Genomic DNA, 23955 nt, shown 5'->3' on the forward strand with positions numbered 1-23955 from the left:
AGAAAGTCACCCTACTTCTCACTTGATTTATTACCCCAGTAAACATTTTCCTACTGAATTTTTGGGCTCAAACATTAGTTTCAAGTCTCCTTCAATTCATCATGTTGTTCATTTTGTATATTATGGTCACATTTAGTTGACACGTAACGACTACGTTGCTGTCAAGTCCGGGTTTTCTCTTGAACATTGTGTTTTCGGTTCATGAAAATGTATTGTTTCACTTACCTAAAAATGTCTTGTTCAGTGCTCGGTCCAAACATCGTCACAGCTGACTCAAAAAAACAAAATAAGTTGGTGACGACCAAAATACAGAACTCAAGGGCATTAAAACGATTGTCCAAAAACCAATGGCTAATGTCTCTATGGCTCTCTCCAATTCTTTTACACAGTCTATGGTCAGTCCACAACTTTGGTCCAGACTGAAAGTACTCAGCAATAAATTGCTGTGAAATTTAGTACAGATATATAAGGTCTCCATAAGATGAAGCCTACTGACTTTGGTGGTCCCCTAACTTTTCCTGTTGTGACATTTTTGTTTTTTAGGGCCGCCATTAGGTTTATTTCTTATTTATTTCAGCTATATTTCTAGTACTAATTACAGGAGCTAATGTTAGCATGCTAACACTCTAAACTTAGATGATGAACATGGTAAACATTGACCTGATAGACCTCTGCATGTTAGCATTGTCATTTTTAATGTGCAGTAACTTACAGTATCGCTTTCACACATCCACAGATTAAGTCAGTATGTTGGAATCAGTTTTTAACTGTTGCTTTTTGCCGCGCAGCATTTAATCCAAGGAGGATCTCGGCTGTATAACTGTTTTATGGCCAGATGAACTCAGTGACCACATCAACTGTGATGTGGTCTGCTGGTTGGCAGTTTTACCAGGTGTCTGATATGTATATAGTTGGTGAGATCATTTGATCTGCCAAGCTTTCTCTAAAAACCTTTCTAACAGCAATATTAAGCCATGAAATTGGAGCATCACACTAAAAAAGGCATCCATGAGTTTGACCCTTTCTCTTGCTAAGTAGGAAAAAACACATAATTCCTCTTAAGCTAAAGTGTCCTTTAAACTCCACAAAACATGTACCGTTTGATAGATGATTTTATCCAAAGCACATTAACATAACGTATATCTTTAACATCAGAGGGATTAAACCATCAACGCTAACAGTGTTATGTCACTGACACTCACAGATAAACCAGCACTAACATGTCACCGTTCTGGGCTCATTGATGTACTTGTCCCACTCTGGCGCGGCACAGTCCCAGTCACACAGTCAGCGAGTTAGACAGGCGCAGCACTGAGTGCTCCCAGCTGGTAGATGGGAACACATGGCCGGACATATGGCAGAATTTGGAGTTCGGATTTGTTGATCCAGCAGTGAGGCCTTCATGTTCTGACAAAACACGACGAGGTGGAGGCTCCTCATCAATTAGCGCCTCGCCAAATCCTGTCAGAGAGTCACGGGACAAGGCCAGAAGGCTGAGGACACACACACACACACACACACACACACATACATACTCTCACTCGCACAAAAACTCACACATACTGTAATAGGAAGTGACACATTCTCTGACACAAAGTTATTCATAAGTCATAAGCACATATGCAAGTAGATGTCCTCAATTTCAGTTTGTTTCACTCAAACTGCGCGCTTACACATATGTTCATGCTTCTACACTTGTGAGGACCCACTGTGACATAACACATTTCTTTGCACATAAAGATAACCATCATCGCTACCTAATCTCAGTCCTAACATTAAAGTCTTCAATTTATAAAAAACATATTTTCTCACTTGCCTGAGTGATACAGTTTGGGGTGTATGTGTTGAGACTTCCCAATACAATACAGATTAACTAAATTTAACATGTGGTCCCATATGTGTGAAAAAATAACGTTTTAAAAACTCAACAGCCACTTCCCTTTCCAGAAACAATGTTCTGGTCACTCTGGATAATCTATCTTGCTCTAAACTTTTTTACTGGAGCTTCCTTTTACCAAAGAGTTTTGTAATTTGTATGAACTGACCTTTTAAAATAATCTAATTATAACATTAACCCTAAAACCGTCTGTAAACCCTCGAACAGCCCTTTGAAGATGTGAAGAACAGCCAACATGTCGTCACTTTCCAAAAATGTGCTTACTCTCAGGGTGTAAAACTTAAATTGGTCCATGCAAAGATTGATGAACAAAAACATATGTATGTGCACATAAACACACACACGCTCATAAACCCATACACACACACACATACTTGCATAAACCCTCACACATATACACACACACCGTCATCCTATAGGTTGTCTTTCCTTTGATGTTGGGATTGACTGACTATAATGAGGGGTCGAGTGGGAGCTTTAGCAGCTTATTGTCTACTTATAGCACACATCACAGACTATGAGGTCCATCGTTGTTTGCCACGTTTCCTTGTCTGCCCTAATTATGTCACTTTGCGTGCATACATGGGTGTGTGCTAATTGGGATAAATGTCCAGCTTTGTAGTTTCCCCGACGCAGCGGTCATGTGTCAATCATCGACAGCCACTCCAGGTTTGTCGTGTTGTGTCAACAAATACCTTCTTAGTGGATAAGGCAATTTGGGCTTTTCAAAACATGCCAGTTGCAGTTGATGCTCTGTCAGCGCTGTCAGAGAGAAGCTTACACACCAGTTCTGAATAGCCATCCGAACACAGAGTTCACTGTTTAGCATCCGATTTTTTTTTAATGCAGCAGATTTAATCTCAAATTTTGAAGAGGTGATGTGGGCGCCCTCGCGCTTAAGTTAAAGGTTGCATAGTCGCAGTCCTTTTCCACTGGACAAAAACCCCCACTAACATTCACTAACATCTGGCTTTTGTCCTTAATGGGAACAATTTTTTATTTCTGGGAAAAATTACTCTGCAGTAGTCTGGGCCACTCTTTGGCTCCACCTATAATTGGCAGTGATTGAAATGTGAAACCCAGTTGGACACGTTACTTTTTTCCCCTTTTCCCAAGCAACGCAATGACGCAAAAAAAAATTATTAATAATAATAATAGTTCCATATTACTGCGTTCTTTTGGTAAATTCAGTGAAATGTTTCACTTACTAGAACGCCAATTTAATAAATCAGCAGTAAAAATGTGTGAACTGCGCCATTAAGGCAGATGGACAAAAGGTTCATTCACTTTGCACAGAACTAAAATTAATACCAAAATATGTTAAATCATGTTCACCAAATGAGTTATTATCTTTGAGAAGGACTAGATGTTAACTAGTGAGCTCGTCTCCAATAAATGTAACGAAATGTTGGAACAGGAAGGCCAGATTTGTTAAATAGAGCAATATGTAAATGGAATCTGGAAAGTAGTAAGGCAGGCAGTCACTGGGCTCCAACAACTCCAACAGGCTTTCAGAGTAGTGGGTTTTGGTGTAACCAGCAATTGAACTAATGGACTTTCGGTCCAATGGGCCATTTTTCAGACTATTGGGATTTTTAAATAATGGGCTGTCCAACCAATTGGGCAGTCCCCATTTGTCGGTGCATTTTTGACGTCAAAGGTGACACACCAAGAAAAAAATCACCTATTTTTAGTTGGTTTTCCTGTTTAAAAAAACCTCATATACATGCTTGGTGCAAAAGGATATAGCTGAGTGGTTAGCATCTTAATGCAGGCACAGCTTTCACATGCTATCACCCTAAACCCTCCTTTATTGTAACATATTGCAAGATCATTACATCCTACTTGTCTTGTGCATAAGTGCATGAATATTTCCTTCTAATTTAGCATGTGCTCTGGTGTTGGGATCTTGACCAGAATTAATAATTTCTGTGAAATTTCAACAGTACCTCGGTACACACGCCATGCATTTGCACTTGTTAACCTGCCAAAGGGTCTGAAAAGGGGTTAACTTATAAATATCTTCAAAGCCACCACATGCAAGGAAAGTCTGCATTTTCTTTGTGCGTCATACAAAATTCATCACTCCGACTGCTCACTGTGCATGTTGAGTCAATCACTTCCTAATTGGTCCTTAATTGTGTGCATTAGCTGTGCAATGGTTTGTCACATACAGCTTGCTTTTGAAGTTAAATCAGACAAATTCAAGGTTCAAATATGGAATCTTTTTTTTTTTTGCATCAATTTGAAATGGTGATTACTGCCTGATTACTGTCTAATGAATATTCCGAATACATGCCTGCATCCTGGTGTGTATGGTATAGATATTATGTTTTTATTAAGATAAGCTGTGTTTGGAAAAGAACAAGATGCTCAGATGCAAGGCAGTAGCATTTCTCTTCTGTTTCTTCTGAGTAAACAGCATTGCAGTAAGACTTTTATTCTTTGGTTCAGAGATTCACAATGGTCAAACATATTGTAAAAGAAGGAGCCTGTATGCCTTAATGCAAGTTTTAACACTGCGTTGAGATGCCCACCCGAGCCTTTACGTGATGTGTGCCTGTGAAAAAGGTGCATGTAGCCAGCACAGAGACTCCTTTGTTTGCATGTCTGGGGTCTTCCACAGTGTACGCACTGAGGTAGCAGTTTGACACAGCCAGGAGATTGCATTACACATAACATCTCTGCGCTTTTAAAAAGAGAAAACCACTAATCAGAAACAGCTTTAAAGGGGCCATTTACTGTATGCTTGGACACAATCTGTCCATTCAAACAAGATGTTTTCAAGGCTTTGAGACTCTATGGTTTCTGTACAAGATATGCCTATGAACTGCACATATGGAGTTCCCAGACGTTTTGATGATATTGATGTTTTCCATTTGGTTCGTCTGTTGAGGTTTCAGCCCATATGCAAAAGTGTGGGCGCGTTATTTTGTTGATCAGCCAGCATTGTTTATATCTGCCCACACGCGGAGCTACATGGCGATAGTTTGTTGGATTAAAGATTATCATCTAACATTCTCATCTCCATTTTCCCGATTGACTGTGAAAGTTCTTCTGAGCCATGCAGAGGTTGAATCACTCACACAGACTTGTCCCAGAAGCCTATACAACAGATTTTGTCACTGATTTAAATCCATCGGCTGCTTATTCTCAGGTTATGAAAAAAAATCAGCCAGACAGAGATTTCTATTAAAGGTATAATATGTAACTTTTCTGCCTAAAAAAAAATAAAAAAATAAAAAAAAGATTAAGATACTATGATCTGAACTATTTTGAATTTTGTACGGACATTATCCCAAATGTTTCCACAAGTTAAACCCAGAGAAATCCATAATTTTGATCAAGGTAACGGCCCATTTCATTTGGTCGGCTGTCAGTGGCATCATATCTCCTTTGCATATTTACTCCATATCCAGATTTAAGCCACATTTCTACCATACACATACAGATCTTGGTCGTTTTTAACTATATTTTAACCAAATGATGGATTTTAGTCATCAGATGTTTGGATCCTAAGTTATCAGAGAAAGAAGCTGAGCAAACATTATTGGCAGCTGCCTGCAGAACAGCATTGGAGAGAGACAGATTTTTAAGGTTACACTGCTTTATTCAGTGAGTTACTGGTTTTAATCACCGGGTTCATTTGTTTTGGAGAGGAGGAGACCTCTGTGGATAATTCGTCTCCCTGTAAAACCTCCCGAACGACAAACACTGAAAGAATCCTAACTGGGAGAAGCTGACTGTAGGCGCTACAGGCCTCAGCTGGACCATATTGAAACACCATCTTTTGTTATTGTTTAGATTGAGAGACCGCTAGCGGAAGAAAATTACATACTGTGCATGTAAAAATGGAGAAGTCATCTTTCTTTTCTTGTTGTAGGAATACAGAAATAAAAAATCAGCATATTTCTTCCAAAAATATGAAAAAGAAACAGTCTTCTAGCAATTATTACTGCACACGCCTCAATTACTAGAAAAGGGCTCACATGAACATGGTTTGAGGCTGAATAAAAAGGTGAAAATGGCAATTCAGTCCGATTAACAGGCAATCACACACATGCAGGTCAAATAATGTTGACTGCAGTGTAGATCTTTGCAGCACTATAATAGCTGCATGAGAAAGTTCACAGCCAAACCAAAATGGCTGCCTCCAACCACGCCCACACATATTCTAATTTTGTATAAAGGACAATTAGTGTTCTTCATTTAGATTCATATCAGGCCTGATCTGTTTGAGTGATTGTGCAGACTTGTGCAGACTCCGTGTATATTTCTGTGTTTTGGCTGCCTTCTCCTCACCCTATAATCAGCCTATATATGTGCATACGATAGATTAGGGAAAATTAGAGACAAAAAAGGGTAGATTTAGAGAAATAGCCGGTTAGGGATGAAGTTTGAAAGAGAAAACAAGCCAGTGGCAGGAACAGGGAGAGTCATTTTGTGCGTCTCTTGTGTTATACTTGTTGCATTGTGTTCTGAGAGGAAACTCAGGGGCCGCTGGTCTTCAGAGAAGCAGCAAGTTTCAGCCTGTTTTTGTGCCTCTGTGTTTTCTGTGTCCAGGTGTCTTGCTCACTTGTTGGATACAGGCTCTTTCTCTATCTTTCTCCTCATCTGTCTGTTTCTGTCTGTTTATTTTTGTGTATTTCTTAACTCACTCTTATTCATTTTCTGTCTTCCTCCTTCTTTCTCTGATTTTTCAACCACGTTCAGCCACCCGACTCCTTCCACCTGAAAACATATGGCTCTCACAGGCATCAATCAGGCGGCAATCTCCGTGTCTGAGCATAGAAGCCAACCAGGAAGTGCATTAAGCCTGCAATCCACCGAAAATTCCAGTAGGGGGTGCTAAGTTTGGCTGCAAAAAAAATCTGCCCATTCATTTCAGTGCAAAATTTGAAAACTTCTCACTTGATTTATTACCTCAGAATTTTTTTTCAGGACAACACTATGGTCTCAATCGCTAGTAAAAAATCATCTTCAAGACAATTTGATGTCAATAGTTCTAATAATGGCCCCATTTAGAAGAAAATAGAAGATAAAGAATCGTATGATTTGGGGCGTGGCTACAGGTCACTCACAAGGCGAGCCGTAATCAGGAGAGAAGCAGAGCAATGCGTATCCACGGCAACGTGTCAAAAAAGTTAGATATTACGTTATATAGATAGAAAAGAGGACGTTTACCGATTTGGTCTCATAACTTTGACCCTTTCACACTGTATTTTCACTTAATGACAGTTTATTTGAATATTTTGTTCAGTAAAAATGTCTTGTTCAGCATTTGGTTGGACTAACAGACACTGCAAGGAGTCGCTGTTCATTTTTCTGAGGTCAGTAACATACATTTTGTTTTTGTTTTTTGCCAAAACTAACATCCCAGTTAATGCTCCAATTAATGCTAACATGAATTAGCAGCGGCTTCTCTCAGTCGGGTTGCCAGTGTAGAGAGGCATGTAGTCAGTGTTGTCAGATCCCTCGCGCTCCGCGTATCGGAAACAAGATGGCGACTCAAGATGGTGACGAGTATAACGCTGAACTCGATGCTTCCAATGGACGTCCGTTATTTATATACAGTCTGTGTCATCAATACAATTCATACATCCCTTCCTCATCTCACTACAGCTCAGTTCATTGAAGCTTTATTGGTACGTTTTGATCGAAAAAGACACACAATGTAGTGATACACAGCTCATCAAATTTATTAACTATATTGGGTAAAAATCCAATTTCAGAATAAAAATAAGTGAATTTTCAGCCTTGTGCTTTTCTTTAAAAATATTTGCTCTGGTGTCCTTAGAGGACAAAAATGTGTCAAAAAACTAACATAAAGTAAATATATTAATATAATTTTCTACTTGCATTAAGGTAAATATTTTAGCCAACTTGAGTCCTGGTAATAACTACTAAATATTTATTCATTTTCTGAATTTTAACCCTTTACTTAATTCCACTGTTCCCTTTTATTGGAAGAAAAACCCATAAAAAAATTAATTAATTACTGGATACCAAGAGCTAGGCGGAGCTTTTAGAGTTTTTTTTTGCAGTCTGGAATGTTTCAGTGACTAGCAGCAAAACTGAATGCACAATTTCAAGCTGTAATGGCCGCAGGATCAGGTTTCAGCAAAATTAAGGATCAGAGTGTTTGTATTTTGGCTGCACAGTTTATTATAGACTTTCTGTAGGAGCAGACGTTAAAAACGCCTCACATCCTTGCCAAAATTGATGCTGTATGCATTAAAACCAGCCAAAAATGATTAAAAACTTTAAAAATAAAAAAGCCAAAAATGTCCCTATTGATGCACAAGGGTTAAAAGGAAACCTGCCTTGTATCACTGAGGTGTGAATAATATGTTTAGATGAACTGTGTTTGGCTCCCCGCCATGATACCAGCGCCCTGAGCTTTTTTGTTGGCAAAAGTTGCCGGATTACACAAATCGCGTCACCAAGAATACATACAACCTCGAAAAAGAGAAATCTTACAAATTAACACATTATATCTTGTAAGGTAACCAGCTGCTAGTTTAACATTTAGTGTACAGATAAGAAGGTGGTCTCGTTTGATCTTTGAACCTTCTGATTTTACAAAAAAAAAAGCCTATTTTTTAAATAAAAACAAAGAAAAATAATGTTACAAGTAGGTGACATGGTGATGTTTTGTCAGTCAACCATAAATAGAAATCCAGATGTTGTTTGGCCTGCAGGACCAGCTGATGCTCCCCACCCCCTCACCCCCCACACCCCTTCTCTCCCTCTGTCTCTCTCTCTGAGGCAGAGACACCTCAGTACACCCTGGCACCGCACACCCAATGTGGGCGATGCTGATGTGAAAAGGCACGGTTACTTAACAGTGACTCACAGTGCACCATTATACCCCCACCACCACAACTGCAACATTCTCCTCACTTCACAACACTCCCCCTCCCCGCCAAATCCCCCTCCACCCTTATACTTCAGTGGAAGTGTTTCTCTTTCTATCCTCCATCCCTCGCATCCTTTCCCTGCAAGAAAAGTTAGGGGGACATTTGAGACAAAGGATGAAAAATGAAAATTGAGGGTCTGTAAACGCCAACACACATCTCGCTCCCTCTTTGAGGCCGTACGGAGCCGCTGGCAAGGTCGCGAGAATGAAGTAGAGATACATATTGTACGGTGTGTATTTAAATTTCAAGAGAGCGTACAATTTCAGTAGCAGGAATTCAGGCTGGAAACAGTTTTTCAGCTCTAAAACCAGCACTGGGGCATAAATATCTGAAAACAATGCTGGAGGAACATCAGAGGAACATCACCACAACATACACGCCCATGCTAGGAGGGATTTTTAAGTTACAGTTGTAACCAGGGATCGGTAGTTCTTTATGTAGGTCAGTCCATGTCAGCCAATAAGTCCAATTACCATCAGCCTCTGAAATAGAACATGCTATGACCTCTGCTCTGCTTTCTTAGAGCTGAAATGGATGTAAATCCTAACTCTGCCGCAGAGTAAGGATTTTATAAAAATTATATAAAAGACTTATTGAGAATAGAGAAATATTATTAGTGAGTAAACAGCAGGATGCAAAACATTAGAGGGGACATGGACATGTTAATTCGAGATGTGAGCATTTCCGTCATGCGAGGAAAATGAACAGATTCATCTTTGATATTTGAGGTTTTTAAAATCCATCAAAATGAACCACTGTCCCACTCTTTTAGGCGTTCTCCCTCGGCCCCTCCTCAAATGCATATCCTGCAGGAAAGCAGCTCACCTCCCCCCAAAAAACAGCAACTTATCAGCAGCAAGAGTGCACTCAATGATTCATACACTCTTTTAAGAGAACTTGAAACCTTGGCTCTATTTCTGTCCCGGCCTCTCTCTCTGTATTTGCCGCACAGTGGAGCAGATGGATTTAGTGGGGCTAAGTAGTTTGATATTTCTATTGGTTTTCTGCGTGTATTTTCACTCTCTCTTTCCCTCTCTTCCCAGTGATCTTTCTCATCATATGGAGACCAAGGTCATGGCTGATTGAAATATAATAGAAGTGTAGACATCTGGCCTAATACTGTGGGAAGTTAAATCTATTTTAATGGCCCCTGCCGCAGTGGATTCTCTCTGATGCACTCTTGCGCTTCACTGACAGTAAATCACAATGTTCTCTTATTACCCTGACTGGAATGAGGGCATAGAGAAAGAACAATGAGGGATCCACATCATTTGTTTTCACCCCTCCCTTGCTTTTTCCTCTCCTCTCTGCTCCTCCTCTCCTCCCCTCTCCACTCCGTTTGCGACTCATAAAGCAAGGGGCTTAAAGAGAGTGACATCATGAAAATAAAAATAAAGGGGATTATGGGCGAGCTATTGTGCCATATGTGATTACTGGGGCTTCCATGTTCCCTTGGGGGGGATGAGTGACTACGAGACAACATATTTTATTTATTTATATGATTCTCTCTAATGAATAAGAATAGGAAATGTGTCTGAGACCACAGTATTGCCCCCTTTCCAAAAAAAAACCTCAGTCTTTGGTCCAAACATTAAAGAATTTTCTATTTCTCTGTTCTGGTAAAAAAGATCAGAGATATTTTTTCACCCTTCATCTTTGATCTATAACTGAGGGTTTTTTTTTTTTTTAAATTGAGCTGACATAAATGTGCAGCACTTGGCCTTTTTTCCACACCTTTTCAAAATACTTCCTTTGCAGTCATATTTTTAGAGTTCAGGTAGAATCCAGCACAGGTCCACCCACATCTGCAATGGAGAGTCAGGTCCTTTTTACCCACCTAAATTAGATCCATTTTGATGTGACATTTGAGAGAATTACCAGTGCATGGGGGAGCATGGAAGAGGTTAGCTCACTCCCTTGCCATTGGTTGAAGCACACCACAGCCCACCTTTAGTAACGGGCGCTGTGAATGACCCTGAGCTACTATCGGTCGTGGTGAAACGCCAATCCCCCCTCCCTCCTCGCACACTTCACTTATCCCAGTTCTGTCTTGCTGTCAGTCAGCCCGGTGGGTCTGCTATTCCATTCTCCGTCTATTGTACTGCTCTGTCTGCTTCCCTTGATACATCACCCAAATGGAGTTCCTTGTCGTTTCAAAGCCGGGTCAGATAGCCTTTGTGGACCCCGCAGACCGCCGCTGAAATGGTCACTTGTGAGGCACACCTCAGCAATGTTCAACACCCGTCAATGATGAGTTTGATTTCTGCCCTTTCTCGGCTCTACAAGGTTGATCGTTGAAGGTGAATTTTGAAAAAGATGTTTTAAAGATTTACCGTTACCATCCGTCTATCTGGAATACACAGAGTGGACGTGAAGACCTTTATGTATGCACGACCAGCTGTTGTTTGTCGCCAAAATCATGCTGCTCTGTCATTTTTCCCCCAAAGTAGCATATGGCTGAATGACTTTCCATAGGACACTGTATACTCATTCAAAGTTATATGGCTTTACAGCGCAAAAAGAGTTTTTTTTTGTCCGATTAGTTCATTTTCAAACCATATCCATATTACAGGAAGCACTCTGAGTGTGTCAGTCACTGAAGCTGTAATAACAAAGTCCATCAAAGACAGACAGCTCTTGTCTTTGGACAATTTGCCCCCCATCAGCCATGACAGGCTCTCTGGTGTACTGTGCAACATTTTCATTCTGCTCCCTTTGACGAACACATCATTGTTCCCAGATGAGCTGTCTTCCACTAAACACCTCATAGGCCACGAATGACTCCATCACTGAGCTAATGACTTCATCTCATCCTCCCAGCCATTTGTGTCAAGAAAACTTTTAGCTGAGCTGATTAATTTGTTTCCACTTAAGATGCCTTAATTACTTAAGATAACTTGACAAGGTGGAGCTGTTTGGGTGCAGAGACTTTTCAACCTACAAGCTTACATGTCAAGGTGAAATTGTTAAGCTGTTAATGTAGTTTTGTCTGGCTAATGCTTGCTGCAGCATATACTTCAAACTTTTGTTAATTTGAGGATCTTAACATACACATACAGGTGCATCTCAATAAATTAGAATATCATGGTAAAGTCACTTTACAGTAGTTCAGGTCAATGAGACCCAACCAAGTATTGAGTGCATAATGGACATACTTTTCAAAGGCCAACATTTCCATATTAAACATACTTTTTAAAATTTGTCTTTTGTAATATATTTTTTTTTTGAGACACTGAATTTTAGGTCTTCATTGAATGTAAGCCATTATCATTATAATTAGAAGAAATTAAATCAATTAAATCTGTGTGTAATGGATCTATATAATGTGTTATTTACACTTAACATATACATAATATATATATGACCAGTGTCCAGCGCTAATGGCTGACAGTCGTAAAAGTCCCTACACACACACACACACACACACACACACACACTGGTGCTAATTGCATTCATTGCTTGCCTCAAAAGTCACAATTCTGATTTATCAACAGTAAACTAAAAATTGATAGACTTTATGGCTTCATCCATTGATCAGCATTGACAAAATATCTTGTAAACAAGCTTCGTGTTTGATCTCAGTTCAAAGATCTCAGAGTACTTTTAGAGTTTTGATTTAAATTTTGTTTCATATATATTCTCATTATCGTCCCAGGTTAATTTTGTAAAAAAAATATGTTTAATGAAATCTTAAGATTAAGAGGTAAAAAATGAAACACCAAAGTATGGTTTACATTTTGTACTACCTTGTCATTTGCAAGTGCCTCCATCATTTAAAGTGTTAATTGTATATAAAAATAAAAATTAAAAAATTAAAAAGAGGCTACTTTTTGCTATTTTCACTGAGCTTGTGACACCTCAGCGGTTTATTAACTTAACTCTGTGAATGTAAATATTTTGATCTGTTTCACACATCAAATGATGCCTCAGATTCTTCTTCAACCAGTCTTTAATGTATGTTTGTGTTTTAAATGATCTTAGAGTAGAACATCAGAAGTCATATATGTTTTGTCAGTCTGGCTCTTCCATAGTAAAAACCTCCACCCTGTTCCCATGGGGTGAATCATCTCCCTCCTTTTTGTGTTTCAAAGAACCAGGGTCTGCTTTATGTATGATGATAGTCAATATGCCTCGGAGCAACATCTCACATCTATAAACTATGTTAAAGCAATATGATGTTTTGATGTCGAAACACAACTGATGTGCAAAAGAAGCTTGGGTGCTATCGTGTTGAAGAAATAAAATAAGAAAATAATTGATTTGTAGATTCTTCAAAGGTCCAAAGTAACGTCCTTGTCGAGGAAAATGACAGATTTGCTTAAATTTCACCTCTGGAGGGGAGGTGGGGTGGGGATGGGGGGGTGAAGGTTAGAGAGGGAAGGCTGAATCAACATTTGGCGTTTCTTTCTGACCCCTCTCTCTTTTATCCACTCTCCTCCATGTCCTGAAAGACAGTATATTTATGAATTATTTATTTATGTTTGAAAATATTAAACTTGTGATGTCCTTGTCCCGTGTCTTATCTCCAAGGGCATCATAAGAAGCTGTAAAGAAAATAAAAATGCACCAAAGCGATGGAAGGCACGGTCGTAAAATAACCTCTGACAGCATTTAAATCTTGGTACATAAGTCAACGTGTTAAATTGCTTATTCTTGCCAAACAAGCCTCTCCTTCTCTTTCATTTCCTCTGTACAGCATTACAAAGGGTTGAACCCTAGCAGTCGAACTGCCGAGATAGAGTGCCTACCAGTTTTCTCTTGTGACCTTTTATAGAGGAGCAGAGCCTATCCTATATGTGTAACTGTTCATGTTCTATAAAGGTAAACCTTTCTGAGAAAAACAGCTGCATTAGTCCTGACAAAGACAATTTCCTCTAACTGTGATCATGATCATTTTCTGACCATAAGTAGTTGTTTTTTATCAATTATAGATGTAGTCACCATAATGTCACCCATTAGTTTCCAAACTACCGTAAGGAAGCCATCTTTGGGCGAGAAGGTTGGGCTAAGTGTTACCCAGCTTCGGCAGCAAGGTGCATAAATTAATAGCCAACTTCTTCAAGGTTTTTTTGGTAAAAGTGAACACTGATATTTTTAGACAAACAAAATGTTACAATTAGCTTAGCATCTTGTCAATCCCATGGTGACCACACCCTAAAATATACTCTGCTTTATCGTCTATTTAACTCTAAATAGGACAATAATTTACAAAATGAACAATATGTTGTATTGAAGAAGACTTGAAACTTTTGATAGAGACCTTAAACTCATTAGGTAAATGTTTCCTGAGGTATTAAATCAAGTGAGAAGTAGGATAATTCTTTCATAGACTTCTATACAGTCTGGAGTAGCCCCCTGCTGGCCATTAGAAATAATGCAAGTTTAAGGCACTTCACATTGACTTCACTTTTAGAGGCTCGGAGTTTGACTTTTGCCTTCACAGCAGTACTGGAAGATTAATCCTTTTTGTAACGGTGTGTCCAATTAGAAAATGATCATGTGTTGTTTCAGAGGTAATAAAAACACATATTGTCTCATTTAGACTGGAACAGTAATGTCATTATCGTATAATAAGCTGATTGTTGTTCTCAATAAATTGATTAATATACTCATTCCTTAGGTATTAAATCAAGCGAGAAGTAGGATCATTTTCTCATAGACTTGTATACACTTTGGCTTCTTTTTGCATCAAGTGGAGTTGCCCCCTGCTGACCATTAGAAATAATGCAGGTTTAAGGCACTTCCCATTGGCTTCACTTTTTAGAGGCTCAGAGTTTGACTTTTGCCTTCACAGTGGTAGTGGAAGATTAATCTTTTTTTTAACAATGTGTCCAATTAGAAAATTATGTTGTTTGTTGAAAAACATGTTGTTTCAGAGGCAATAAAAACATATATTTTCTCATTTAGACTGGAAAAGAAATGTCATTATCGTATAATATGCTGACTGTTTTCTCAATAAATTGATTAATCTCTAAAATGTAAAAAAAAAAGCAGCAAATAATCACATTTGAGAAGCTGGAACGGGCAAATTTGCTACAGAACCAGTGAGATTTGTTTTTATTTGTTTATTGAATTAAACCTTGCGCATATGCTTGTTAACAATAATAACAAACGACAACAAGAATAAATGACAACGAAGACACATTTGCAAAAGCTTTATCGTGGGAAAAGGAATTGTCAGTGATAATATTTCTGAAAAAGCACCAAGAGTGAGTGTTATGGGAAGAGAAAACGGCACATCACCCCCTGATAGTAAACATACTCCCTTTTATTATTATTATTTTCTCCCTAATGATAGTGCACATTATGAGACTTTTATCCTATCTTCAAGCACCAGTTCTGCTAGTGGGGACATTGTAGCTGTTCCTCGACGTTTCTTGCCATTTGTTTGCTAAAAGTATTTGTTTGCAAGATGAATTGCTGCACTGGCAGGCGAGATGACAGCCTATACACGAAGATGATATTGAATTGATTTCTGAAATGTTGCAGAACGGACTAGTTGATGTGTACCACGAGACATGAATAATAAAAATTCTATTAAAAAGCTCTTGAATGGCTGACACTGGAATATTATTTGTGATGATTAATTTTCTTCAGTCATTATAAAGGGGAGTTGGCATCAGATTGCCTCTGACAAAATTGCTTTTCATTCCCTGGTGAATACCCTCAGTATGCTTTTTGAGAGCACAAAACCATATTTCTCAGTGTAATATTATGTCAAGATAGGCGCTGGAAAAGACAAGCACAGGCTGCGCTCATGTATCACCTTATTAGCACCATTAAACCTGTGCTGTTTTACCTGGTGGGGGTCATTTGGACATACTGGATTCATTTCATAATGAGGAATGGGAGTTTTGTTTTGTTTTTTCTATTTAAAAAATATATATATATTATTTGCATTATAATTATGGGATTATAAAATAGCCACTTAGTGAGCGTCAGTGGCGTTTTCCCACATAATGAATTTGATTAACTGTATTTTAAAGGCGTGCAGGCTGACAGTTTGTTGCTTTAAAGCTGTCAAGATTTCTGAAGCAAATTACTCTGTACAGCAGCTGTTGTTGTCTAACTCTAATTAATTTGCTGTGTATGTTTGTGTTAAATTAATTCTTTACACTTTTGTAAGCGCAACAATTTGCATTTCTAATTTTTTTATTTTCACTAAAACAGCTTGAATTGACTGCTGCAGTTCTGTGTCTGCTGCAAATCTGAACAACAAAGTGCAACAGGTGCATTTAAAAGCCAATTATGGAGCTTTTTAATTACTCTGGAGCATCCTTTGTTAGCAGTTTCTCTCCTGCATTGTTACTGAACTTCAGTTTGCCATTAAAATGGTGTATAGCAGTGCGGTTGGTTGTCTGATAGGCATGTTTTTCTTAGAGATTCAAGTGTTCAAGGATTTTTCTCTGTGTGCTTCCTCCCACGTCCCAAAGAAATGCAAATTACTGTAGGTGGGTCATAGACTTTCTTTTGCCTATCCTGCATTTTCCTTTGTTTTAAGACCTATGCAATACCTTTTCGAAACTTCCCTCTTTTCGGAAACAGACCAATTGGTTTGCCTCTAAACGAACCGCTCATCCAAACAACCTGACACTCTGCAGTGTGAGTCTTTGGGTTCTGAACACTCCATGTGCCATGGCATGGTTGGATTACCTAACAATGCTACAGCATACACACAATTTTCTAACAGCTAGCTATTGGGGACCAGGCTATGAGAATAAGAGCTTTCATTCCAAAAGCTACAATGCTGATGCTCGAAATGTTTAGGTTGCTACGATGTAACTTCTCCGCTAAGTCTTTCTTCATCTGTTCTTGAATGAAAATGACACTTTTGCGTTCACTGGATATCTTTGCCGGAAGCATGGAAGCAAGCCAAACACAGTTAATCTGCATGTACTAACACTATAATGACATAGAGAAAATCATCAAGGTTTCCCTTTAATATTGTACTGACTAGCGAGCAAACAAGCTGTATCCAGCATGCTATTTTGTGGGGTTCTTCAACACTTAACCCCAATGCACTACTTATATAAGTATAATATATTATATAATATATCCCCTAAATCTCAAGAGCTTGCACTCTTGAAACTACTCCTTTTTGGGTCCAATACAAGCTCCAAATGTGAATGAAATTGGATGAACAGTTTTCAAGAAAATTCAAGGACATACATATAAACAGTCTGACAGACAGACGGACAGAGACTCCTTCTATTTTAGTTCGATATGTCGGTAACAAATTATCCTCTTGCAACCCTGAAAATGCAGCAGAAATAAGGAAATGAGTAAGTGTTGCTGTACATGTAGTTTCATCCTCTTAAAATTCTCTGTCTCTTTCCAGAGCTACTCCAGTCAGGGCAGAGGCAGCAGTGGCGGAGGAGCAGGGGATGAAGACTACGAGATCCCCCCTATTACACCCCCAAACCACGCCGACCCTTCTCTGCTGCACCTCATGGAGCACGAGTCAGGTTACCCCTTCCACTCCCTGCCTCACAACGGCCTGCTCAACACCTACTCCTACCCCGAGCTGCCCGCTCTCATGATGTCTAACATGCTGGGTCAGGACACCCACCTCCTCTCGGGGCCTATGCACTCAGTGAGTTCACCTTTCTCTCTTTTTTTTTTGCCTGTCCCCTTTTAGCTGCGGCCTTTGTGATCAAGCTAGTCAAGCGCTGTGGTGGGCTATTAGTCTCCGTGGTCAGAGGGCTGGAAGTCAGCCAGCAAGTCAGCACAGAGAATATTTTTGTGTCATGGAAAGTTCAGTCTTTTCTAACTGTTTCCAAAAGTTATTGATCTTGTGAAACCCCACCGAAACTGGTATAAACAGAAATGCAGCAATGAAACATTTAAAATGAGTAATTCTTCTGTGTACGGCTCTCAATAATTTCTGATTATTTTTTCATAATAGCAAAGTGTTCTTCTATTAGAGTGGTAATTAGCCCAGTTAGAGGCAGAGGAAGCTGAGACAGTGCAGTCTAAGCAAGGCCAGTCTATACATGCAACATTTATAAATACAGAGCTGCTGCCTCCTTAACACTCAGACCTTTGCAGCACAGCTCCTTTAATATCTATTCAGCTGCACATCTCAAAGATTTCATTGCCTCAAAGTCAGCCAAGAACGAGAGCAAGAAACTCAGCGCTGCACATTTTCATTCGTTATGATCGGCAAAGCAAAAAAGGAACAGGGATGGATGGGGGAGGGGGGTCAGGTTTCTGAACAAATCTTGATGAGGAGAGGGGGATATCCCTTGTCAGCTGCTTTTTCTTTTCAAAAGGATGCTGAGGACCCCCACTCCCCACTCCAGTAAAGGGACTTTCTCTTGTGTTAAACATGCTTCAGACTGAACATGTAAACACCCCTGGTGAACACATTCAAATGCTTTAATCATAGGATCGAACCAGATGAATTATAGATGGCCTGTGTGGTGAATTATTCAACGTTATATACTTTCATCTGACATAAATATTACTTTTTTCTCTCTGCCCTCCATCATGAATATTTATGCTTTAATGTGAGCATCCATGGCATTTATCCTCCGTTAATCAGGTCTTATGTGATTTTCAGAATCAAACTGCGTAAGTTGCAAGCTCCATTTTTTTCCGTGGGTGGTAGCTAAGGCCTCCATTAAAGCCAGTCTTCAGGATTAGGTCACAATCCATTGGCTACTGTGCTGAATATGCTCAGCGCAGGAGAAAGATGATGTTGACGCCAACATTTTCACTCCATCTGCTTTTTAGTGCTGCTTTGACGAAACCTATGCAATCATTTGGATGAGTCGATTTTAGGAGATAACAACATATGAACTGGATGCGTATGCAGTATTTATTTGTAAAGTTTAAAGTGAAGTCCGAGCACGAGCATAAGGAACAAAAGCAGGCCTTTTTCTCATAGTATTTCAGAAGGAAACAGAGAGGGAGTGCCTGCTTCTTAAACAGCTTTTGTTTCACCTTTGCAATTATTTATTTTCAAATAGCCCTTCAGGGTAATGTTCCATTTTCTTATTTCACACCCCCTTTTCTCATAAATGAACCGTCATTGCAATAAATCACCGCACAAACAGAGACTTGCACACACTGTGAAAGGTCCAGAGATTTATGTAACACATTCATGTTTCCCACTTCCACATTTTAGTACTACTCTAGCAGAGCCTGGCTAATAATAGCCGCTATTAATATTTCTTGTTGCCTAGCAACCCCAGCAAGTAATAGCTTACTCTGGAAAAATAGATGACCGATAAGGAAGAAGGAGGAGGGGGGGTTGGTGGGGGCTGGAGTGGGGTAGGGGGGGGATTCAATTCATTTATTATCTCCTGGGACAAGAGGAGCTTATTTCTGAGGCTGCGGAATAGGAAAGTAGGCTGTATATTGAGAAATATTTTAAAGCAATTGAAGATGACGTTATTTTCATTTTGGTTCCATTAGGGATGTTTCATTTGATGTTTCCCCAACAAAGTCAATTAACCTTAATTTCATACTGATAAAGGTATAATAAGCAAGATTGAATTTTTTCCTGCTGAATGCTTAAAGAATAACAAGAGTGGATGGAAATAGGCTCTTGGTGTAACCGTGGGGTCGGACATGAAGAGACGAGCCTTTACCTTTGTTGTATTGTATTAACAAAAGCCTTTCAGTAAACCCACAAAATTGGAGGAGATAGCTGGAAAACCAAAACGCTAATCATTCGACAGTCTTCTTTCACTGTTGCTGAAGAAGCAAATAAAAAGTCAACAGCGTTACCTTAAGGATACACTCCTCTTCAATAAAAGCTATCCTTCAGAGCACATATAAACCTCCTACAAGTACAAGCTCAGCTGGAGCAACAGATACGCTTCATCTCGAGGGATGTTGTTGCTGGTTTTTGTACAACATTTAGCCCGAGGCTAAAGCTCTGTAAACTTCTCCCTGCTTTGGGATTCTCTTTTCCAGCGCACATCGATCCTACAGCAAACACAGTTAAATCATTACAGCAGTGAGAGCAGTGGATTGACCATCATATTCATGCGGCATACTGTACACACACAATTTTGCATCAGTTCCTCCCGGCAGTTTTAAAGTCTGTAATTTCTGCTCATTTAGAGTTGACTATATAATAATCTTGTGATTTCTGGCATGCAGAACAGCATATGTCCCTGCAAGAGCCCTATTTTTTTTAAGCTAAATTTATTCTGTCTGACAATCTCCTCTTTTCCATCTAATTATAACTCCACAGGCAGCAGAAATATTAGCTGGTGAATCAAAAAGATGTGTAGCAGATGGAAAAACAGGTGTCAAATGCATGCATTCAGTATTAGGCAAATTTGAGAGCTTGGGCATTTCATGTAGCTATATTGAGGTTTGGTTTTCTATTTTTATTTTTAAACAGCACTTTGTTCAGGTATATGGTTTGATCCTTTCTGCTGCAGACCCATGTTGTTCATAATAGTCTTAACTGCCAATTTTGAACCATTTCTCCAACTTGAAATTGCACCATTTAAGAGGACTCCAACAAGCACAAGGATCAACATCGGTGTTACAAGAGACAGAGCTGTCAATCAGAAATGCTCTTACAGTCTCTTAACTCCTCCCTACAATGCTGGACTACTCCGTCAGCTCAAGAAAGAAAGAGCCAAGTCTTGGATGACTGCGAAATGCATCAGGCCTTCATGTGCTCATTGCAGAGGGAGAATCCCTGTCTCACCCTTAGCTGTCAGCATTTCTGCCACCATGGCGCTCTGGGAAGAGGTGGCACCCAGGGGTCTCGTGTTCAACAAGCCCCCTGATCGTTCAGGTCTGGCTGAGGCTACAGCCGGGGGGAGATACAAGCAAGATGTAGCGCTTTGAAAAAATAAAGGAGGAGGGACACTCCCCAGCAGACAGTAATGAGGGGCCGTGGAGGAGTTAGCAGAACGGCCCCAACATGGAGCCTTGAGGGGCACCAGCACGTTTAAATATTGAAACAGAGCACAAGCCCCTGTCTCATTACCGGTGTAATGAGGCTGGTTAGGGAGGAGGAAAGCCCTTGCCGCCGTCAAAAAAAGCAGCTGCCAGTTTTTCACGTTTATGCCACACATTCAGTCAGATGACTGCTGATGGGAAGTTTTGCTAAACATGCTGGATTAATATTTTGGTAGGATGCGTGGTATGTGACTTTTAACATTCATTTTAACATTCAGCTGCTGACAACAGAGTCTTGTTGTTCTTGTTGTTTGTCCACTTGTGGACAGAAGAACTCCACAGCAAGATGACAGACACACAGCAATTCAAGTCTATTTCCATAGACAGTATATAAATATAGACAACATGTCTTAACTTCCTTCCACTGCACAGTGTTCAGGTGGTGGAGCTGGTATCTCTGTCCAGCCCCAAACACCTGCCTGACTCAGTCATGAGTCAATCACAGCGGTCAATTATGACATTAAACCCCCATTTATAGCATCTAATAAGTAATTGGAAATTGGAAACATGAACATACATCAGTGTGATAAGAACTACCTAAAATAACATGTGAAATGTACTTTTTTAGTTTGGGCCATCCACTAACATGGAGGGGGCGAGGTTTATACTCCAGCCAGCCACTAGGGGGAGCTTGAGATGTTTTGGCTTTACTTTTGGGGAGCTGTCGTGCCTTCAACCTTTTATATGCAGTCCAAGGTTATCACTATATAGAGTTGATATTGGAGCAGCTTTATCGTTCATTCGGCTCCTGTTGGTTGCCCCCTCATTGGAATATGCATAAAACTTGATGCCTTTTTTTAGTCTCAACAACCCCTGAGGAAAGTGGTCTTTGGCTTCCACAAGTAGACGTTAAATTTGTTTGTCTGTCTTTTGGTGCTAAGCTTGTACATTACATTAGACTTATCAGAGCAGCACAGAACAGCTAGCTAAAAGAGGCTGAAAAGCAACATTAGGTGATAACTCGCTGTGAGTGACCCCTTTCTGATTGCACATTTGATTCATTGGTAATATAGAAAATATTGATTTGTGGAGCTTTACCTTAGGAAAGAAAAAACTCCCTACAACCCAGCCTATTAAAAAGTATGACGCAGAAATCCTGAGTGCATCGGTACATGTCTGTGCAGTAGTGCATAAGTGCAGTGTGTTTGCACTGTGTATGTGTGTGCCTTTATTTCCAGGATCAGTCTTTGTCAGAGTCACTGATTGCTACAAGGTTATGTGAGCTTGACTTCATTTAATCTGTGAAAGGAAATTTATTTTGCATCACTTGGCATTTAGGACATGGACAGAGGAGGGAAAAGGCCATAACTATTTTAATGCAGCAACATAAAAATGATATTGACAGCTGTGTTTATTGACAGCACAGGGATAGTTAGGTTGAGCCCCAATCGAGCCATTTAAAAGATCAGAGTAAACCTATCAATGTTGGACACAAACTGCTGCCACAGACAAATACATCAATATGATATAGGAATAAAAATGCACTGAAAGCAAAGGGGTGGATATAAAGCGTTCACATTATGATGGCCTACAGTCTAATGAGAAGAACCACCTGAAAATAAACTTTATTTGAAAGCAAAAAAATGTCACTTAAAAATGGTAGTTTGACTTGACTCCACGTGCTCAGTGCAGCTGGATTACTTGTGTTTTTTAAATTGAAACAGCAATCTGTTTTTTCCAGTGTAGGTTTTAGACATATCTCATATGACCCGCTTGCTCTGCTGCCTTTCACTGGGATAGATATGACATCTCGGTGACGTTCCCAGATAAATCACTTTTTGTAACAGTAGAAATGTTTTCTGTTGTGGCTTTTCATTTCACAAAAAGACAGATGCCCTTCAGTGCTACACTCCCCAACAGGGGTGAACAATGTGTCTTGTAGTTGTCAAGAGAAATGACAGCGAGATAATTGGTAGGGCGCTCCTGTTTCATTTAAACCGAAACAAATAGGCTTCCAAAGAGAATTGTTCTTTTAAAAAAGTAAAGCTTTGTTTTGTGCAGCTTATTATGCAGGCGTCGGAATGAAGTAATGAAGAGGAGTATTAACAGATTGAGCATTAAAAACAAATGCACATTCATTGCGGTTCATGAATATTCATGACACTAATTCAAATAACCTTAGGCGACTGTTACGACTAATGAATATTTAAAACAGCTTGGTCACAGAGATTTGAACATTGCGTTACAGCTGACTTTCTGGGATCATCTTGTACAAGGGTAAACAATTAGGAATGGCAAAAACAGATTTCAGTGGTGATCAAAATGCATCTGGAAAACAATATCTCATGTTGTCACATTAGTTACGGGCCATTGGCGCTCCAAAGGAGAACGTGATGACATGCAAGAGGACAATGAGCTGAAGAGTTCGCAATAATCAGAACTGTTAGTTGATTAATCAATAAGTAATTAAACAGAGAATTAACCAGACAACTATTTTTGAAATCTTAATCATTTTTTAGGGCAAAAATGCTGAATATGAGTGTGGATGTAAGTACAGGTGATGTTGGCATGCAGTGGTGAAATGTAACTAAGTACATGTACTCAAGTACTGTACTTAAGTACAATATGACGGTACTTGTACTTTACTTGAGTATTTCAATTTTATGTAACTTTACACTTCTACTCCACTACATTTTGAGCCAATTTTTGTGCTTTTTACTCCACTACATTTATCTGAAAGCTTTAGTTACTTTTCAGGTTGAGATTTAACATGAAAAACCTGATCAATTTAGAGTGATTAGACTTTTTTTTTTTTAATTAAACCACATAACAGTATAATAAGTAGTTAAAATGAGCCCTACCTTGAGAAAACTACAACGCTGCTTACATAAATGCATTAATGATAATAATCTAATAATATATTAGATAAATATAATATAATAAAACAATCTGAGTGGGACCATTCTGCATAACAAGTACTTTTACTTTTGATACTTTTAAGTACATTTTGATGCTGATACTTTTATACTTTTACTGAAGTAAGTTTTGAATGCAGGACTTTAACTTTTAGTGGAGTAATTTCACAGTGTGATACTTAAGTAAGGGATGTGAATACTTTTTTCACCACTGGTGGTATGTAAATTGAAAATCTATACAGACTACAACTTTTGTAGAAAAAAATGTTGTAATAACTGGAATATGCTTTTGTTTAACTTTAACATAAAGTTAAAAAAAAAAAAGTTGAAAGAATTTTTGTCTTTTCTTTGT

General features: G+C 39.2%; 1 protein-coding gene across 3 annotated transcripts in view; it reads left to right on the forward strand.

The window, feature by feature from the left end:
* LOC131972062 (TOX high mobility group box family member 2-like) overlaps positions 1-23955 on the forward strand; it is an 89367-nt gene that overhangs the window by 43904 nt on the left and 21508 nt on the right. For all 3 annotated transcript variants that reach the window (XM_059333810.1, XM_059333811.1, XM_059333813.1), the window contains one exon: positions 17156-17410. In XM_059333810.1, the coding sequence (XP_059189793.1) occupies positions 17156-17410 (255 nt within the window). The remainder of the gene's footprint in view (positions 1-17155; positions 17411-23955) is intronic.

Source organism: Centropristis striata, chromosome 5, assembly GCF_030273125.1.
Source record: "Centropristis striata isolate RG_2023a ecotype Rhode Island chromosome 5, C.striata_1.0, whole genome shotgun sequence".
NCBI classification, from domain to species: Eukaryota; Metazoa; Chordata; class Actinopteri; order Perciformes; family Serranidae; genus Centropristis; species Centropristis striata.